We start from the raw sequence: 20,452 nt of genomic DNA on the forward strand, positions 1-20,452 counted from the left end.
AAAATATAGATAAATAATACATTTATTTTTTTAATTCAAAAAAGATATTCAGGTTGAAAACTTTTTTTCAACAGAATCTTTTTTAATTGAAAACACAAACAGAATATTTAAACAAACTAGAAACACATAGTCTTATAAATTATTAGGAGTGCTTGCGGTTTGGCGGTTCGGTTGCGGCCAATGGAATCTCAAATCCGCCATCTGTCCGCCAGATTGGTGGATTGGAGAAAATCAATCCGCAACCGTCCGCTCGTTATCACGCATCCGTCCAAAATGCGGCGGATCGGTTCGGTTCGATCGATTTTAGCGGATCGATACATCCGCTGCTCACCCCTAGTTCCAATGGATCCTACGTACCGTCAAATTCGTCAAGTTAAGATCTAAACCTTAACCCAACTCAGCCATTCATTGAAAATTTTCAGTCAAAGTTAAAACGCGTTTTCAAAACATCGTCTTCTTCCCATTCCCTCCCCTCCATAGCTGATATCAATTTTCTCAGCGACCAACAATGGCGTCGATCTACAGTTGCACAGAATGCGGAGCCAATTTCAACCTACACACCAACCACCTCTTCCCTCCCGACTTCTACTTCGAAGCCGGCAACAAAGGCACCGTCTCCTTCGCCCTCATCGACGCCACCAAATTCAAGTTCGAGAAAGAGGACAAGATCAGACCTTTCTTCGAGACCCTCAATTACTGGGGTATTCAGAGGAAGAGGACCAAGATCAAGTGCCACAGCTGTTCCTCTCTCGTCGGTTACATCTACGACGATGGTCCTCCTCTCACCGACAGTCCTGGCCAGTTTCACATGGGTCCTAGTCAGGTCATCCCTAGGAGCCCCAGGTATCGATTCAAGACTAAGGCTCTTCGGGTTACTTCTGAAACTTGAAGAATTTTGATATATACATATACTTGGGTTTTTTGTTTGGGAGGGTTTGGGTTTTTTTTTGGATTTCATATTTGTATACTTGGTGTGTTTGATTTGGGTTTGTAATGGATACAATTTACAAACGGTTCATATGCTTGCAAGAATTACTGTAACTTTTGTATGATTCATGTAAATGTTTATCATGAAAGGACAGAAATCTCAGGACATAATTGAATTCCATGGTGCTTTTGTCCCTGATTGTGATAGTTCTTAATGTTCATTACCTTTTCTTTTTTTTTTTTCTGTGGGAAGTTTCAATTTATGCTGTGTTTGGTTAGTTGATTTGGGTAAGTATTTGGAAAAAGAAAGGAAAAAAGTGTGTGAAATATAGTTATATTTTATTCACATCTCACCTAGTTTTTCTATTTCCTTTGCCAAATTCCTACCCAAATACATGAACCAGCATTAATGTCTCATGGCAAGTGATTTGCTTTAATCCACCTCCCCTCTTTTTGTGATGGATGGACCATTGAAGAATATTGCAATCACCATCAAATATTTCTGGAGCAGTCACCGCGGTTGATTGTTTGACAGAATTTTGGTTGTTATATGCATTGGGAATTAAGGACTATGAAATATGTGAGCAAAAGGAACTTTACTTTGTTAGAGTAATTTTCAGAAATCTTTTTATGCTTTTCTTTTGGGTGATGGCTTGGTCACCAGGGTGGGCTTCAAAGTAAGCAGCCAAAATGGAGAGAGCTTGTTAGAAGGGTGGCAAGACCTTTTTCTTTGCCATTTTGAATGTACTTGTCTCTTAATTAGACAGATTCTTACGCTGTGTTTGATTGGGCGATTTGGAAAGGGATTTAGAAAGGGAAAGAGAAAATGTAGGTGAAATGTGAATGTACCTAGTTGATCCTGGAATGATCCTTGATAATTACTAGGATCTATTGAGCATTACTTTTGGCAGATAAGTTGGACTTTTCACCAATGGCTTATAATAGTTACTGATGATTATAGAGTTATATCTCAAGTCGGATGGTAGGGAAGAAAAAACGTAAAGCAATCATGTTTTGACAGAACTGTATCTGTACTTGTGTTTAATAAATTGAAACTTTGTTGTACAGTGTAAATAGCGGATTTTCTGAGAGGTTATAGATATGGTTTCTATATTTTTGGTTTACTCATTTTTATTTGCTTGGATGGTAACTTGTATTGCATGAGAAAAGCTGCTTGCCCTGTTGATGTTATTGCAATTATATGCTTCATGGTACTTGAAAGTATGTGTGGATAGATGCAAGGACTTCTGTAATCTTTGATTGCCAAACAAGATTGGACACTGAATAATCAAGTGGTTTGCATTAGAGTATGGAAGAACCAATTGCTTTCAAATTCATCTTTATGCAAAATAAATGTGAGAGAGAGAGAGAGAGAGAGAGAGAGAGAGAGATTATCTTCCCTGTCTGTTAGACTTCTAAACTAAACATTCTATGGGAATTGAGGATTGGAGGTCAGACTGTTGAGGCCTCTGCAAATCTTTATATCTTTTGATTTATTATATTTTGGGGCTGTTTGACCTTGAGAATTATTGATCTTCATTAGCAATGCTAAAATTTCCATTCCTGCCATGTAGTTCTACCTATCAAATTAAATGGTTAGTGTCAGTGTATCGGTTGCTGGATCTTACAACAAGAATCTCTTACCTAATCCGGTATGACTATCGGTGCAGTTCATGAGCTACACTTTTTCCTGCAGAATAAGGAGTAAATTATTTCAATCTGATTGCTCTGTTGGTCGAAGTTGTCAATGCTCTGTTTGTTTTTAGAGAGTAATTTTTTTAGCTTTTAACCTTGGTGATTTCAAATTAAAATATTGACATTTTTGGTGCAACGAATGCAAAAAATTATAACTGTGGTTATTAAATTCTGATTGATCAATTATTGTTTAGGAAATTACCTGGTGTGCACCCTTAAGAAGGGGCGTATGATTTGCAACCTTGTAGCTGATCTTAAAGTTGAGAGTTACGATCTGAACATTTGTTACACTAGTGTAACCACAGCCAGATTTGATTGTACGCAAACCACATGGAGTTGTGAAATTCGACTATATTGAGTTGTAACTATTGAGCGGACTTGACCGATTTCATCCACCATATCATTGGAGGTTCACCATAATGATGCAACCGCTTTTTGCCATATGCTGGACTTTTGACATTTTCTGTAGAAATTGTTTTTTATTTATTTTTATTTTTTATGTTTAATTCGATTGTGACTTTGAAACTTATATGTTGTGGTGGCGGTGGCGGTCATAGACACAAACTGTTGGTTGTCATATTGATGGCGGTGAGGATGAGGTGGTTGTGAATGTGTAATCAACGTATGTGTGGCTTGTGAATGCATTAAAATTTTAACAAATGGAAAAAAAAGTTTTTCATATCTTTCATATCGATTGTTCAACGTTAATGACTGAATTTGGTAGAGTGGTGGTGAGGTGGTGGCAGTGGTGGTCATGGTACGGTGAAGGTGGTGTTGGTGGTGGCGATGTCATCGTCATCAGCAGTGGTGCTGGTGGTGGCGTTGGTAAGGTTTTAGTCCCGATTTCATCCTTTAAAAACGAACAATTTTCTGTTCAAATAAACTTATTTTCCGTTGACCGAGGAAAACATTTTGGTCAACTTTGGTTTTCCATCGCTCCAAATGCCAGAAAAATGCGGCAAATGTTTTTCAGAATGTTTGTCCCCCAACTAAATGGAGCGTTAGTTGTCAGTTCGAAGGACTAGATTGGTATATCTTCCAGGAGTTTCTGCAATCTGGACTGGTGTCTATATCCTCACTTCTCATCTACCAGTCAGAGTTCCCTTGTCTTTTACTCTTTAAATGCAAGGCCTTAGTATTGATAGATGCACATAGTTGACTTTGAAGTAGAACATTGTGGGGTACTACCAAACGGTTGTATACACAACATCCTATCTGATCATTCTTTTTTGAAAGTTAGGTTGGATAGGTAGCTCCATAGAAGTAGTGATTGATAGCTATAGATCTCCATCACTTGGAGGTAGCTCCATAGAAGTAGTGATTGATAGCTATAGATCTCCATCACTTGATCTTTAAATCTTCTGGACTTCTTTCATTTTGTAATAGCACACTGCTAGTAACTATCAGAGTCGGTGAGGATGAAGCAAATGGAAGTGGAAACTGTAGCTGGTAATGCAAAATTCAAACAGGCCTCTCCTCCACCACCGCCGCCGCTGCCTCCACCACTGCCAAAATTCTGGGCGGCAACAAAACCAGTGGTTAAGACAGAAACAGTGAGCGTGACAAATCAAGAGATTGCTAAGTTCTGGAGGCTAAAGCGCATGGAGGAGGAAGATCATCTCCTTGGTGCTATCAAGGCTGCAGCTCGTATCAGGGCACGCAAACTTACGGTATGGTTCTAATTATGACCCATTCTTTAATAGATTGAACTCTGTTGATGAGCCTTCTATATTTTTATTTTTAGTATTTTAGAATTAGTATTTTATTAGGAATCTTGTAATTAATTTGTTTTGATTTTATTTTACTAATTTTGAGTGATTTGGTTTATTAAAAAGCTATGCAAGTCTAAGGACAAAACAACCTTTTAACAAAATTTAACTTCTCTTTAAGAATTATTTAATTTGTTGTGGATGTGGATTCAAGATTTTCTTTCCGCGAATTGGGAATTCTTTGTTTACTAAAACAATATCTAATCCAGTATGATGTTTCCACTGCGTCATTTTAGTTCTGAGGCGTACTCTGAAGTTGCTTACATGCAATCATAACAATAAGGGAAATGATATTCACCACCCCTTTTAGCCTCTTATGCTTTTTATTTTGTCATCTTGTCTCTCATGAGTCTGCATATCGCTTCTTTGGCAAAAATTATTCTGTATGCATGTTTAGATTAACATTGTTTAGTGATGTACTTAAAATTGATATGAAAATTGAGAATTGAGGTGTTGAGTGACTGAATAATATCAACAAACTATCAACTGTTTGCCGAGCCCTGAAAATTCAGCATTCTCAGCTTCAATTCCTGCATAACAGTCTTTATTAATTTGATTTGGTCTACACTTGCTGAACATTATTGTATGGTAACTCAGGAGGATGAGTACAAGCGCTTCGAAGAGTCGTTGAAAGAGGATAACGACAATAAGGCTGATGATAACACCATCAGCGACTCCAGCAGAAATGATGAGAATGGCAAAGAGTTTCGTGTGGGAATAAAGGACTGGTTAGTTTAATTTCTCGATTTCACAACACTTTTAAAGATAATCTTTTTTGAGTAAACACTCCGCTAGTTTTGACAAATATCTTTCATAAAAAAATATTTTTTAATGTTTATTTATGATTTTAAAACTAATTTGTTATGGGTATTGGTAGTTTTAGTGTTGGAGTGGTGGTAGTGGTAGTGACAGTATGGACGGAGATTGTGGGGTGGTGGTAGTAATAGTGGTGTGGCGACAGTGATAGTTGAGGTGGTGGTGCGGTGTTAGGGGTTGGGTTGGATTTGGTGGTGGTGGTAGTATGGTGGCTACAACGACGGCGGTGGTGGGGGTGCGGTGTGAGGGGTTGGGTTGCCCGGTGGTGGAGTGGTGGCCTTGATAAAATTTTATTTTGAAAAATATATTTTCGCTTAAATAAATTTATTTTTCATTGACTACAAAAAAATGTTTTTAATTTTTCAAAAGTGAAAATATTTTGTTTGAATACGTTTGTTTTTTCATTAGAGCGCAAAAAATTTACCATTAAACCTTTCAATTTCCTTTGTACCAAACACTAAAAACCATGAAAAATGTTTTCCAAATACTAAAAAAAATGTTTTCGTTGAAACAAATGGAGTGAAGAAATGACGGCAAATCCTAAATCACAAAAAAATTCCATGATGATATACAAGGACATGGTCTGAGACATAGCAATTAAACTGACAAATTATAATATTATATGTGTTAATTTGAATGACGGTGAACAATATGTTAGCAGAGGTTTATTGAATTTAACAAATTGCAGGTGGACAAAGAGCAAATATGCATATTTGAACCAACCAGCCTTTGATTCTGTGGATACAACCAAAGGCCGAACCTTCTCAGCTTACATTCCCAATTTTTGTAACTTCAAGCTTGCTCCTCCACCAACTGCCTCATTCGGCATTTTTTAGGGTTTTTCTTTGCACCGCTTCTTCAACCCAGTTGATTTATGCTATAGCCGATTTATTTATGTTCAATGAATGATTTGTATGCATGTTTTAGTGAGATCATTGCTCCAAACATGTTTCTGTAGAAGTTATTTGTATGGTTTTAATTTTGAGTAGCGTGAGATGTCTTGTATTTATTGTAAGGGCCCTTTTAGGAAGGTGGAGGACCGAGATCTTTGCTAAATTACGTATATCTTGTGTTATTATGATTAAAATTACAATTTCGCCCTAGATTGAACATGAATAAAAGAGGGTGGAAAAGGGAAGAATTTTCTAAGTCAAGAGAAGAAAAGTACTTTTTATGACTTGGTGATGATCCCACATGCAATTGAATTGAATTGAGCTAAGCTTCAGCACAATTTCAACTTTATGAATGTAGCACAAGGTATTAAAACAAGCACAAAGTATTAAACAAAAAACACTGCTTTACCAGTTTACGGGGAAAAGAAAAGAAAAAAAAAAAAAAAAACAGTTGACCCAAACATAACCCTAAAGTTTATAAAATAAATTACAAACAACCCTATCACAAATTATCAAACATTTAAGCTCTGCAACATTGGCAATGTTATATAGTAAGTCATTAAGCCTTGTTTCAAACTGTTTTTCTAGTAGTTTATTATTATTATTGTTAAAGATTTAGTTTTTGGGAGGGGAAAAAAAAGAAAAACTCAACCTAAAAGGCCCTAACCCGTTGAAAAAATGTTTTAAATTGAACCAAACTAGGTCTTCGTCAATTTATTTATTTATTATCTTTTTATATGTTTTGCTTATCCTAGAAATCAAACCTTAAATCATGAACCCACATTCACATGTTTCTAGGGAGTTTATATTTATACTACATCTTTTAGCAATTTGCATACGTGATTTTTAACTTTGTTTCATTTATTATAACTTTACCCATAAACAAATTTAATATTAAGGACAACAAACTAAAATTTCTCTTTACTTACACTTTTTTCTTATCCCGCGCCTCCCATCTCCAACTACTATTGCCTGCAATACCTTTTCACTCTTTTTGAGTTACTATTGCTACCACCTCTTATTACCACCAGCAATACATTTTTTCCTTATTCTTTTTGTAGCTACTAGCAACCTCTCATTATACCCTCCTTATCGATTCTATCATTTTCCTAACGCCGCCTTGGCAACCCTTTCTTCCTTATTCACTTTCCTCGGCTATTCCAACCCATTGAAATCCTAGATTTGAAAATCTAGTCTTGTAAGCTTTTAACCTTAAATTTATTTCTCTCTCTCTCTCGCATGATTGTAGGTTTTGTTATTATAACCATTGTTGCGATTTGGAGAGGTTTTTCACAATGGTGAAGTAATGGGACTAAGGGTGGTAGGATTGGCAAATAGGGTAAAGGTGACGTGGTTGTGAATGATGAGGGCATAAATGGTAGAGGAGGGAATGGCGATCAAAGGTGGTTGTTGGAGTTATTTGGGGAGGTTAAGAGAGAAAATATAAAATATAAAATTAGTTAGAAAGTAAATTTTTTATTTTGCCAACCGATAGAAAATTAATTACAAATATGATAATAATTGTATCAAACTATAGTGCAATAACGCATATCTATAAGGCAACCTTATATGAAGACACAACCAGGCCCACCCCTGAGGGCAGGCCAAAGAGGCCTGCGCCTTGGGCCCCTAGATTTGGACTGAAAGTAGGGCCCCAAAATATGATTTTATGTTTTAGATATATAAAAAAAAAAATCCAAATACTATAAGCCCAATTGTATATAAGACCTAAAAAAAACAAAATATATGACAGATTAGAGTCCCAACTGACATGGGCCCAAAATTACTTTGTTTTTTGTTGCCTGAAATTAATTATCCACATAACTACTTTATATATAAAAGAACTACTTTGTTTTTTGTTGCCCGAAATTAATTATCCACCGACCAAAGCTCAAGAGGCAATTAGTTAAGGGAATTATGTTGATTGTACTATAATATAATCACTACTATCAAAGATCATTAACAAAAACTGTCTCAAGAAGCAATTTATTAACCATTTTGGATAACATTTTTCACACCTCAAATTTTAGTTTGTCTGACACTTAAATCTGATAAATTTATCAGACATGTGATAATCACATAATTAATTCTTTCCAGTTTCTAAATGGAAGCTAAAAGAAGGGTGACATTTATATTTTCTTTGATCAAAGCCGTATTGTTTTGATTGTTGGAATTACAATTCTCATGATCAAAGTAAATGAAAATATTGAAGGTCACGATCTCATTACGCTTGGAAAATCGCTAAGGTTGTTTTTTCAAAGTATTTTTTCTCTAGTCTATTTTGTGGTGTATTAGACACTGTTGTTTGGGTTTATGAGGTTCATCACATATATCATAATATATAATACCCACCGAGGCTAAGAACGTGGGTCACTGAAAGAAAATAAACATTAGAAAATTAGAAAATTTCTGAAAGTATATTAGAAAATTTATGGAAGTATAAACATTAGAAAATTTCTGAAAAATAGAAAATTTGTGGATTTATGTTTATATAGAGTAGTCATGCCTCCTAGGAAGTATAGTTTTGGATGTGAAAAAAGGAAAAAGAAGCAAAAATTAGAAAATTTTATTCAATTTCAATCGGGAGCGCTTGATAAATTTTTTGGTAGCAAGAAACAAATAGAAAGTTCATGTTTGGTTGATGAAGAAGTTGTTGTAAGTAAATTTTTTTGTGACTACAAACAAATAAAAAAGTTATTGTAACTTATCGTTTTATTCATCAATTTATTTTTTTTTTAATGTAAGAAAGGCCCCATTTCCGAAGGTCGCCTTGGGCCTCCTAGATCTCAGGGTCGGCTCTAGACACAACCAATAAGGTCTTAGTTTGGAGGAAGTGCGTTTAAAGAGCTAAAAATATTTTATAATATAACGTATTATTTTGATTAAGTGTGAATTGACTACTTTACCTTTACTTTGAACATTAATTTATAAATTTCAAGAGAACAAAGTAGTAAGAAATGTACTAGACATTAAGCTTATTTTTTTAAAAAAAAAATGATATGCAAGTTCATTTGATATGCAAGAGATGATTGACTAATAATTAAAGAAAATATGAGAGATAAAATTGTCACATCATTGTGTGTGTACATTATAAGATAAGGAAATAATTGAACATTAATTTATGTATGTCAACAAATTGTGGCCATTGGGCTAATATCAATATTATTATTCAAATTTCCGGGAAGTCTATTAGAAAAATAATCAAGTACAGGGGTAAAAATGCAAAATAGAAAACTAAGAGGGAAAGAAAAACAGCCAGTCATTCAAATTCAGGTTTCTCAAAGCCCACCGTTTTATAACGAACACGTAAACTGTTTGCGCGGACTCTGAAGAAAAAAAAGAGCTTTTTAAAAAGCGCTTTCAATTCTCTATCTCCAATTGTTCCCAATCTTGTTCTTCCTTCTGCGAAGAGTTAGGGTTTTGCATTCAATCAATTCGCTTCAAGCTTCAACAACAACAACAACAATGGTGATTAAAGGGAGGCACTCGCGTGTCCCGTATCGGAAATCGTCTCTTACTACTCTCATTTTCACTACGCTAATCACGTTCTCGTTCTTCATTGTCATCCTTCTCGCTCTCGGAATTCTCTCGATTCCCAGCGCTTCTCGTGGCTCTCCAAGCGGTCACGATCTCAGCTCAATCGTTCACAACACCATAGACAGGTACGTTGCATTGAATCGAGCTCCATTCTTTCAATTTGTTCGAGTTCGGTTTTGATCTGATCATGATTTTGGATTTTTTGCGGGGATTTTGGGCGCGGCAGTGATGGTGATGATTGGAGGGGAGATCAGTGGGTTGAAGTTATATCTTGGGAGCCAAGAGCTTTCATTTACCATAATTTCTTGGTTAGTTTTTCGAATTTTCTGTTTTTACATTGCATTTAATTTGTCTCATTTCAGTAGGTTGTAATATATGCATGCTTTGAGCTATCAAATTTTGTAGATTTTGAATGACTTGAGTTCCTGGATGGATTTCATTGAATTTTGTAAAGAATCTGTATGTTGATAAATATTGCAAAAACTTGTTATGTATCAATGCATGTACAAATTACGAATAAAATAATTTACTGTGTATAAAAGACTTGTTGTATTGAGAACAATATTAGCTGAAACTAAAATATTTTTCGGGAATGTTATAGGTCTACAAAGTGAAATGAATGTTCAATATTTATTTAAAACAAACTTTTAAAACTTGTTTAGAAAGAATGTAGCAAATGTAAGATTATAACAGAATTCCTGAAGTAATGTGTGTATATATTATGTAAATTTAGTGAGAGAAAAAATTATTTGCAGATTGATTTGGAAAAAGGAATGATACAAAGAGTAAGAAGAGATTCGTGGCTTACTTTTTGGAGTTCTAATGTTTTAGATTGAAAAATATAAATACACACACACACATATATATACCTTCAATTTAATTAAAGGCTTGAGGAGGGTCAACATGCTTTTTTATACAAACTTTTTAAAATGGTAGCTATACTATAAAAGAGATTCCGAAAAATCCAAATAGCCCCCTTCTCTCCACCCTTGCGTGGGAAGACTGGTGTCATGACAAGCATGCATTAGATACAATGTATGATTGAAATCTCTTTTGCCTTGGTAGAATATCTGGTTTAAGGGTTCAAGAGTTCTAGACATAAAAAATCTGTGATATATTCAATTTGTGCTGTGTCAATTGCACCATTGTTATAATTAATAGTCCGTTTCATGAGTTAACTGCAAAGATCAGTTATGCAATCTGAATTACTTTGGGCAGGGGGATAGGATGCTATGATTTTGTTTTTGTTTAATATATTTCATGCTTGATTGAGGTTTCAATTTGATGTTAACTAAGATAAGTAGTAACGATCACTGAATCTTCATTTCATTTTTGGGGTCGCAGTCTAAGGATGAATGTGCATACCTAATCAATATTGCTAAGCCGCAAATGCAAAAGTCAATGGTTGTAGATACTGCAACTGGCAAGAGTAAAGATAGTAGGTGTGCATTTCCTACCTCCTCTGTTGTCATTTCAAACTGACTTTTGCCGGATGAAGCTTTCTCTTCCATCTACTGATACCCGTTTACATGCTCATAAGTGGAGACAATTATTATTATTATTATTTTTTTTTTTTTTGTGTAGGGTACGTACGAGCTCTGGTGCATTTCTGCCCAGAGGGCGTGATAAAATAATCCGGAACATTGAGAAAAGGATTGCAGATTTCAGCTTCATCCCTGAAGGTATGTATGTGGCTGAGGAACAACTGATTAATCGTTTTAGACTTTAAATATGACGGTTTCAAAGGTTCTTCTGAATTTTGGTGAGTTTTCATTTTATTTCAACATATGCTAATGTGCAAAAGAGAAGGCTTTTGATAGGGCCTTGGAATGCATGGAACAACAGAGATCAGTGAGCCTAAAACCCTATATTTGGCTTTGTGGATCAAAACTATGATCTGTCATGGATTAAGATAGTAATTATCCCAGTTAGGCACACGTTGTCTGGGAGAGCTATTCATTGCATTAGTTATATGATCCAACTCATGTAACAAAGGAATAGCCATACACAATTCATCTGGACTCTGAACTAAGAAAGAGTTTGGATGATGAAGGTACAAAGCTCTTTTCATAACAAAAATTGCATTCACTCATACATCATTCTATTGGATTAATACAATGGAGATTTTGGGTTTAAGTGCTGCTATGTTCTAACTAGCTTGTCGTTGCTTTGAGTCCTATGGCATTTTAACCTTCTACAACTTTTGCACTAGAGTCAGTTTCTTTATAATTCCTGTGGCATAATTTTGCTATGATCATTGTTAAAAGACTTTCTGAGAAGAGATATCCCTTAGTTTCAGAGTCGGTTAATTTACTGTCTTACTTATAAAGGGACTTTTTAGCTATTAGATTCTGAGGGTAGGGTAATTGGATGGAGTACAATGCTAATTTGAGGTATATATCTTTGGCATACTGTCGCCAGCATTGCACAGGGCCAAGATTCTTATGGCCATTCTACTACTGAATTTTTATTTTCCTATACCTGTTTTATTTCCTTTCACCAGATAATATATACCCATAAGATTTGCTAAAATCTTTATTTAGTGCCTAAAGTTTGAACTGTTCTTCATTGTTATATGATCGTGGTATTAATTTCTGTCGATGCCATGTTTTTTAGAGCATGGGGAAGGGCTTCATGTTCTCCATTACGAAGTGGGCCAAAAATATGAACCTCACTATGACTACTTTCTTGATGAGTTTAACACTAAGCATGGGGGTCAACGCATTGCTACAGTTCTAATGTACCTGTAAGTAATCTATCTACTACCTCTTTCTGCATAATATTTCTTTTTGTGTTTCTTGTACGGGCCCTCTAATATATATATATATATATATATTTATTTATTTGGGCGATTGCTATCATTGGCACAGCTCGGATGTTGAAGATGGGGGTGAGACAGTATTCCCTGTTGCGAAAGGAAATATTAGCTCTGTGCCTTGGTGGAATGAGCTATCTGAATGTGGGAAAAAGGGACTTTCAGTTAAACCAAAGATGGGTGATGCGTTGCTTTTCTGGAGCATGAGGCCTGATGCTACTCTGGATTCTTCAAGTTTACATGGTTAGTTATTTTCACTTGATTAGCCGTTAAAAAATAGTATAGATATCAGTAGTTGGTTTCTTCTGTGTTGTATAGGCGAAACTTGTCAATGTGGTATGCGGTATGGAAAGAGAAGAGAGCCACAACCCTAACACAAAGGGCCACAATCTTGTACTCTATCAATAATCTAAAACTAAATAATACAATGCAAATCCTAGTATTTATAAGTCAAAAACCATAATCAAAATAGAAAACTAATCTAATTATCATTGGTAATCCCTAATATAATAAGAAACTAAACATTCCTAATATTCTGATTAACTATAAATAAAATATTAAAGACATAAATAAAATGATGAAGTCTCTTTCCATGAGTATCCATGAACATTTTCCATCATTGTCCTCGATTGAAAAAAAGGAAAAGGAAAAAGAAATGGGAACTCTTTTTTCTCGTGTTCTCCTCCAAGTATTGAATGCGGAATAATACAACATTTAAAGAAGTTGAAAGTGTCAACTGATGCCAGAACCCTAACCGCAGCCTTATAGTCCATATCAATAATCTAAACCTAAATAATACAGTGAAAATTCTAGTAAAAACCTTAACCAAAATAGGAAACCTAATCCTATTATTATTGGAAACTTCATCCCTAAGATTGCTGATATCCTAATTAACTATAAATAAAAATTTTAAAGACAAATAAAATTATAGTATCTATAAGTATCCATGAGTGTTCTGTATCACTTGTCCCATTTGTGTTTTGTTGCATGACCTGTTTTCATTCCCCAGTTCCCCAAATTTTTGACTCATGCAACGTTGAAAGAAAGTTGAAGGTGCCAACTGATTTAGCTTTTAAATCGTTTTGGTTGTAAAGCCACATGCTTCTCCGTTAGCATTCCCAAGGAGCTTGAAAACTGCCATCCTCTTTCACCCCTGCTTAACCTATTCCAAAAAATATTTGACTTCATATGCAATTTAAAATTTTCTTCTTATTTTAGGTAGCTGCCCTGTTATTAAAGGGAACAAGTGGTCTTGTACCAAATGGATGCGTGTCGGTGAGTACAAGGCGGCTTAATGTTGTAACTTACAGGTAATTTTCTGTACCTGGATGAGATTACTAAAATCCTATAATTTAATACTACCACAATAAGAAGTTGTTTCGTTTATTTCAGCCCTAATTTTATTGACTTGAGCAATTGGTTTTCTTGTATCTCATAAAAAAGTACATTTGTGTCTTCGGACTCTCTACACATGCATAGAAATTAAAGGAAAATTTCTTGGAGACTCTCATTCACACTCAGGTGTCACACTATGCTGCTTTTCATGTTATTATATATATATATATATATATGTCTCCTGTCTGTTTCTTTGTAGTTTGTCCTGCATAGTCGTCAATTTCTGAAATTAAAAATGTATTGCCTATCTGAAATGGTAATTTTTTTTGTAATATAGTGATACAACACTGGTGGTATTTTGTTGTCATTGTTCAACATTTCACACGCTTTGTTCTCGAATATATATTTTTTTTGAATGAAAGAGAAAGAAAACCCCAAAACATCTTGTTTGATCAAATGTTTGTGAAGTTTGTATTGATAGATATCTCTTTGTTGGCAGGTATACAAATTGACTTAAATTCACATACTCTGTTGTATTCTTTGTAACAAATGATGATTTACGGGCAGGAGCTCCTCAGCGTCTAGTCTGATAGACCTTTATACCTTTGTTTCATGCCATCAATTTTGATTTACAGTTCTCTTCTTAATAAAAGTTTTGTTAGAATATGTTATTATATCATCAAGAATAAAATGAGTCTCAAAAATCTTAGATTGAATTGTGACTGGTGATGTATTATTGACACCCAACTGTTAAACCAGATGTATATTTAGTGAATATATATGAACTGGTCCTTGTCCTCTTTCAGTGGTTTTATTTAGGACATTTTTGCGAACTCTTCTTGTGCTGTAACTGCTATGGTTGATGTAAGATAAATTGATAGAGAAAGAGAGATACAGAGAGAATGAATTATGTATATTGATTTATGTATTGAATGTATTTTGTACAATGGTTCAGGAGCTCCTTATAAAGGAGAAGTTTACAAACAATGCACCCAAAAGCAACCGAAAGCAAAGAGATCATGATCAGCTAGGACACACTTTACAGCTAATAACAACATAGAATACACTAACAATATAATGCACTAACAGCCCCCCTCAAACTCAAGGAGGATAGGCACTAGCCAACTTGAGTTTGAAGAGAGTAACAAAATAGAAAAATAAACTGATAAATAAAATAAAACAGGATAGGAGACACGGTATGGTCGTGTCGGACCGTTGTAGCAGACAGTTTACGGGGTCATGTCGGACCGTTGTAGCAGACACTGTGTGGTCGTGTCAGACCGATGTAGAAGACAGTTTATGGGGTCATGTCGGACCGTTGTAGCAGGACAGTTTACGGGGTCATGTCGGACCGTTGGAGAAGACAGTTTATGGGGTCATGCCGGACTGATGTAGAAGGACAGTTTACGGGGTCATGTCGGACCGTTGTAGCAGACAGTTTACGGGGTCATGTCGGACCGTTGTAGCAGACACTGTGTGGTCGTGTCAGACCGTTGTAGAAGACAGTTTATGGGGTCATGTCGGACCGTTGTAGCAGGACAGTTTATGGGGTCATGTCGGACCGTTATAGAAGACAGTTTACGGGGTCATGTCGGACCGATGTAGCAGGACAGTTTACGGGGTCATGTCGGACCGTTGTAGAAGCTTGTGGTGGTGCACCAAGGGGGCGACTTAGGGAGTGCGCCATGAGCGACTTATACATGATACTGTGTATAACCCCCCCTCAAACTCAAATAGGTGTAAAGATAGAAACCTATTTGAGGTTGAAACAAAGGGATTGATAAAGCTGACCGGTGTAGAAGACACTGTATGAGTGTGTAGATAGGCTGCCCAAAAAATATACATGTAGATATATATCGAGCCCTCAAAAGTCGTGCCCTCAAAAGGTGTGCCATCAAAAGGCGTGCCTGAGTCATGAAAAGGCGTGCCATGAAAAGGCGTGCCAGGTTGTCGGTGTCAAGAGGCGCGCGATGCGCGTGGCTGCCTCGGCTATATAACCAAGACTGAACCTGAGGCAGAGGCAGAGGCAGAGGCTGAGACAAAAAACCTGCGAATTTCTTTGAAAAACTCTTCGTTGTGCTAAGAGAGAGAGTTTGTAACACTGTTGTGCTGAGAGAGAGAGAGTCTGTAACACTCTGTTGCGAGAGAAATTCGGTAACACTCTGTTGCCCAGAAAATGGCCTCGTCTTCCCGTGGGCTGCTCACTCTCTTTCCCGATCTCAACGAGTCCACAGGAGAGAGAACTGGTGCGGTGTCCCGTGAACCTCAACCAAACACCACTGGGTTTGCTCCGTTGAACTTTCCGATGCAGTCGGTGGAGCAAAAAATGGCAGTGCAAACGGATGTGGAGGCTAATCAGTATACTTTGAAGGCGTGTGTGGAGTCCATGACGGCGGTCACAAACTTGTCGCATCGGCTGCAGAGTAGGACAAATGAGGTGCAGCAATTAAACTCCCAGCTGGCTCTGCTCCAACGCATGTATAAGGATGCGCGAGCAGAGATAAGCGTGCTAAGGGCAGAAAACAAGGAGCTGAAGCGGAAGGCCACCGTGATGTTCCGATTTGGAGGGCCGCCATATGCTGCAGTGGAGGAGCAGGGAGTAGTGATCGTGCCCAGTGGAGTGGGAAACACGGAGGCAACACCGGCAAGGGTCGTCCAGGACGGAGGCAAGAAGAAGAGACCGGCAGCAGAGTAGAGAAGAAAAATCCCACTGTGCCGATTTGTGTTGGTTTGGTTTTTTTTTTTTTTTTTTTTTTGTGTAAAATGGTGATCAGGGTGAGTCCCGACATGAATAAAATAAGTTGGTGTGCAGTTCGTGTGTCTGCCATGCGCATGCGTGTGATGAGTGTTTGGGAATATAGTATAATAAAGAGATAAAGATAGATATAGAGAAAGGATAAAGAGGGTGTGAAAGTGGCAGAGAGAGAGAAAAGAGATATACATGGGCACAGCAATGTGTGTGTCGGTGAGTGGTCTGGAAAGGAAAAGAAAAAAAAAAAAATAAAGAAATGGAGTGGGCTATGCATTCGGCATGGTGGAGTAGTTTTTTTTTTTTTTTTTTTTTTTCGTTTTTGTAAAAGAAAAGAATCGAGAAAAAAAATAAATAATAATAAGAAAAAATAAATAAAGAAATAAATAAGGGGATGAAAAAGAAAAAATATATATATATATATATATAGATATAATAAGAATAAAAATAATAAAAATAATGGGTCACGTGGGTTGCTTGGGGGTGGTGTTGTCGGTTTCATTTCAAAAGAGGGAGTAAAATAATAAAAAAAAAAAGAAAAAGAAAGTTAAGTGGTTTTCAAAAGAGAGAGTAAAATAATAAAAAAAGGAAAAAGAAAGGTAAGTGGGAGGATGCTTGAATTGGGGTTTGATTTATCCTCAGATTCATGCTCCAAGGTGGTACACGTGGGTTGCTTGGTGTGTTGTAGAAGAATAAAATAAAATTAAAAAAATAGATAAAAGATAAAAGTGGTGGAAGGGTGAGTTCAGAAAAAAAAATAATAGCAGTGTACTCTCTCTCACCCTTCCACAGCAGCCATGAGAATGCCAGAGAACGGTGGTCTGCAACATAAGGGAAGTCGAGGGAGGCGAGGTGGAAGTCGTCGTCTTTTTTTTTGTTTTTGTTTTTGTTTTTTTTGTTTTTTTTATGATGCGGCCTTGCGCGGTGAGCATGTGGCCGGCGTCGGGTTTCCGAGCGTGGATGTCGCAGTCTTGGAATAACGCCGCCGCGTTGCCGAATATGAAATCTACAGTCCCTGCAATAAAGCAGTTGATGTAGAACTGGCGATTGGAGTGAACATAAAGGGTGTCTTGGTGTGAGTTGCTTGCTGCTATGGCTTCGATGGGTGGTGGGGACCGTCGGATCATGAATCACAGCTGATCTTAAGGTGATGAATGTATAGCAACATAGCGGGCCTTGTTAGTGAAACAATTCAAGGTATGTGTAAGGTATGTGTTGAAAAACTCCCGCGGGCAGCGAAGGCAAGGTTGCCGGCCGGCTGCCCGCCGGAAAGAAAAGAGTATAGGCCTAAATCTTATAGCTCTGATACCATGTAAGATAAATTGATAGAGAAAGAGAGATACAGAGAGAATGAATTATGTATATTGATTTATGTATTGAATGTATTTTGTACAATGGTTCAGGAGCTCCTTATAAAGGAGAAGTTTACAAACAATGCACCCAAAAGCAACCGAAAGCAAAGACATCATGATCAGCTAGGACACACTTTACAGCTAATAACAACATAGAATACACTAACAATATAATGCACTAACAGTTGATGTGTCAGCTTTGTGAACCTACAGTGTGAGTAGCTCGATAATGTTGGTTTATGGACTAAGATATTACCTATCATATTATTGAAGTGGGTTTTGTGTCAAATTCCAAAATTTCATTCTCACGTTGGATGTGAGTAAGAAAAAATTGTAAAATTTGTTAGCTTATATATAATATTGCTATTATCGAAATAATGGAAAGTAGGTCAATAAAAAGCAGATTTGTTGTTGCTGACATTGATGTCACAGAATCACATTATGCAAACCTAATTACTTTAAAACAATGAAACCACATTATTAATCTTTTTGTTATGGTACTACAAGAAAGATTTGAGTATTAACGTATGTATTAATATATATTATTGTCCCGTGGGCTTCAACTAATTGGCACTGTTAATGTATAATGTAATGTATATAGTATAATATATTATAAGATAAAACATAGAAAGCATAGAGTATAGAATTCTCCTCTTCTTTCGGTTGTAAAGACCAAACACCACTCACACACTTTCATTATTATGTCTTCTCCTTTCGGTGCTTTCTCTATAAATGAGCATTACTCTTGTAACCAACAGATATAGAAATTACAACATTCATTCAGATATCTTACATATCTCACATGGTATCAGAGCACAGGTGTTTTGCCTAGTCTCTTCTTCCGCTGCACTACATTTTTTTCTTCTTCGCAGATTGCTGTGTCTCTCGTCTGTATCACATTTTGACAGATTGTTGCATATCTCGACCTTATCTGTCTTTCTTATTGGACCACACCAGTACCTTCGTCTCCTCACGACGAATCCACCGCCACCAAATTCATCACCAGCCGACGTTCCACGCGCCTCCACGCGCCGCTAGAACTTAAGGCCACGCGCATCCTCGTTCTCCGACGCGCTCTACGCGCCTCTTACACTGTCCCGTGCTACTGTGCGCCGCGGCCTCCTCTGCTAACGTGAGCCGCGTGTTTCTGACGTCAGCCGACGTCAGCCCTAGCTGCTTTCGTGCGCCGCCTGCTCTCCTCTGCTATTGTGCGCCGCGCACCTCTCTGCTAACGTGCGCCGCGCCTGTGACATCATCACTGTCGCCCGTGACATCATCCTGTTTGACCGGATTTGTTGACCAGACCACTCCACTCACTTTGACAAGCCAATTTAGTGCCTTTCTGGTCCTATTTTTCGGTCAGTTCACTCATTTCCTACTGATTTCAACCCTCTGAATTCAGTGGTACCCTCGGATTTTTTAAATTCTACCTCGAAAGTACGATTTTTCCCTCATGGATCGCCTCGACTCCTTTAAATTCTACCTGCTTTCGTGCGCCGCCTGCTCTCCTCTGCTATTGTGCGCCGCGCACCTCTCTACTAACGTGCGCCGCGCCTGTGACATCATCACTGTCGCCCGTGACATCATCCTGTTTGACCGGATTTGTTGACCAGACCACTCCACTCACTTTGACAAGCCAATTTAGTGCCTTTCTGGTCCTATTTTTCGGTCAGTTCACTCATTTCCTACTGATTTCGACCCTCTGAATTCAGTGGTACCCTCGGATTTTTTAAATTCTACCTCGAAAGTACGATTTTTCCCTCATGGATCGCCTCGACTCCTCTAACCACCCTATTTCCGTTGTTCTTGACGGGACTAACTATGTCTTATGGGCACAAGCTATGTCTGGGTTTCTCAAAGGAAAGAAACTTTGGCGCATCATCACTGGGGATGTGTGCAAACCCATCCAAGCAACCACGGAATCCGCTGCCACCACGGACTCCGCTGCCAAATATGTCGACCGTCTGGAGGATTGTGATAGTAAAAACTATCAGATCATTACCTGGTTTCGCAATACTTCTATTACATCTATCAGCCTTCAGTTTGGTCGGTTCCAACTTGACTCTGCTTCCTCTCCAGCCAAGGCCATCTGGGATTTTTTACAAGAACGCTATCAGACTACTGGCCTTGCTCACCAATATCAGCTTCTGAGTCATCTTCACCGTATGCGCCAAGAAACAACTCAGACCATTAATGATTTCCTCTCCCAAATGTATTATGTTTGGGATCAGCTCGCTCTTTCTGAACCTCCATGGGATTGTACTAAGGATGCTGCCTTGTTTATTACTTACCGTGACCAACATCGCTTGGTTCAGTTTCTCATGGCTCTTACTTCCCGTTTTGAGCCAGTACGTGCATCTCTCCTTCATCGCACTCCTTTACCCACTCTTGAGCAAGCAATTTCTGAACTCCTGTCAGAGGAAACCCGGTTTGGTACTCTCCATCCGCACCCTGTGGACTCTGTTCTTGCTACTCTCCAGACTCGGAGTTCTTCTTCCCCACCTTCACCACAGAAGTCAACTTTCTGCAACTACTGTCAAAATCGCAGTCTCCCGTCGACTCAT

General features: G+C 37.5%; 3 protein-coding genes and 1 long non-coding RNA gene across 7 annotated transcripts; all 4 read left to right on the plus strand.

The window, feature by feature from the left end:
* The first annotated feature begins 398 nt into the window (after nucleotides 1-398).
* On the plus strand, nucleotides 399-6,356 carry LOC114319040 (Big1). Its single transcript, XM_028266015.2, has 4 exons — nucleotides 399-843; nucleotides 2,817-4,292; nucleotides 4,989-5,119; nucleotides 5,896-6,356. Exons 2-4 carry the CDS (start codon nucleotides 4,041-4,043, stop codon nucleotides 6,041-6,043), a joined length of 531 nt encoding a protein of 176 aa, XP_028121816.2. The 5' UTR covers nucleotides 399-843; nucleotides 2,817-4,040; the 3' UTR covers nucleotides 6,044-6,356.
* Nucleotides 509-1,142, plus strand: LOC114319041 (uncharacterized). Its single transcript, XM_082918625.1, has 2 exons — nucleotides 509-823; nucleotides 1,083-1,142. The coding sequence occupies exons 1-2, from the start codon at nucleotides 509-511 to the stop codon at nucleotides 1,140-1,142; spliced, it is 375 nt and encodes a 124-aa protein (XP_082774751.1).
* A 1,216-nt stretch (nucleotides 6,357-7,572) lies between the features above and the next one.
* LOC114319042 (putative prolyl 4-hydroxylase 10) lies at nucleotides 7,573-14,587 on the plus strand. 4 transcript variants are annotated; one of them, XM_028266017.2, is made up of 8 exons: nucleotides 7,573-9,762; nucleotides 9,864-9,945; nucleotides 10,982-11,079; nucleotides 11,222-11,319; nucleotides 12,254-12,383; nucleotides 12,508-12,695; nucleotides 13,671-13,762; nucleotides 14,287-14,587. In XM_028266017.2, the coding sequence occupies exons 1-7, from the start codon at nucleotides 9,566-9,568 to the stop codon at nucleotides 13,745-13,747; spliced, it is 870 nt and encodes a 289-aa protein (XP_028121818.2). In that variant the 5' UTR covers nucleotides 7,573-9,565; the 3' UTR covers nucleotides 13,748-13,762; nucleotides 14,287-14,587. The 4 variants fall into 4 exon arrangements, with proteins under 4 accessions (XP_028121818.2, XP_082747723.1, XP_082747722.1 ...); XM_082891589.1 differs by having other exon boundaries at nucleotides 9,428-9,761; nucleotides 9,860-9,945; XM_082891597.1 differs by lacking the exon at nucleotides 13,671-13,762.
* Nucleotides 14,588-17,423: 2,836 nt separating this feature from the next.
* LOC145801162 (uncharacterized) lies at nucleotides 17,424-18,177 on the plus strand. The gene is made up of 2 exons (XR_014342178.1): nucleotides 17,424-17,733; nucleotides 17,940-18,177. It is a non-coding gene; the product is annotated as an uncharacterized LOC145801162 (long non-coding RNA).
* Nucleotides 18,178-20,452: the final 2,275 nt, after the last annotated feature.

This window comes from Camellia sinensis, chromosome 1, assembly GCF_055761805.1.
Source record: "Camellia sinensis isolate YWXY chromosome 1, ASM5576180v1, whole genome shotgun sequence".
NCBI lineage: Eukaryota > Viridiplantae > Streptophyta > Magnoliopsida > Ericales > Theaceae > Camellia > Camellia sinensis.

Bases quoted from the DNA above. Each gene is read 5' to 3' on its own strand.
- LOC114319041 (XM_082918625.1), top strand. From the start codon at position 509: ATGGCGTCGATCTACAGTTGCACAGAATGCGGAGCCAATTTCAACCTA. The intron at 824-1,082 runs GTCATCCCTAGG...ATGAAAGGACAG, and splicing joins TTCACATGGGTCCTAGTCAG to AAATCTCAGGACATAATTGA.
- LOC114319042 (XM_082891589.1), top strand. From the start codon at position 9,566: ATGGTGATTAAAGGGAGGCACTCGCGTGTCCCGTATCGGAAATCGTCT. The intron at 9,946-10,981 runs GTTAGTTTTTCG...TTGGGGTCGCAG, and splicing joins TCATTTACCATAATTTCTTG to TCTAAGGATGAATGTGCATA. The intron at 12,696-13,670 runs GTTAGTTATTTT...TTCTTATTTTAG, and splicing joins GGATTCTTCAAGTTTACATG to GTAGCTGCCCTGTTATTAAA.
- LOC114319040 (XM_028266015.2), top strand. From the start codon at position 4,041: ATGAAGCAAATGGAAGTGGAAACTGTAGCTGGTAATGCAAAATTCAAA. The intron at 4,293-4,988 runs GTATGGTTCTAA...ATGGTAACTCAG, and splicing joins TCAGGGCACGCAAACTTACG to GAGGATGAGTACAAGCGCTT. The intron at 5,120-5,895 runs GTTAGTTTAATT...AACAAATTGCAG, and splicing joins CGTGTGGGAATAAAGGACTG to GTGGACAAAGAGCAAATATG.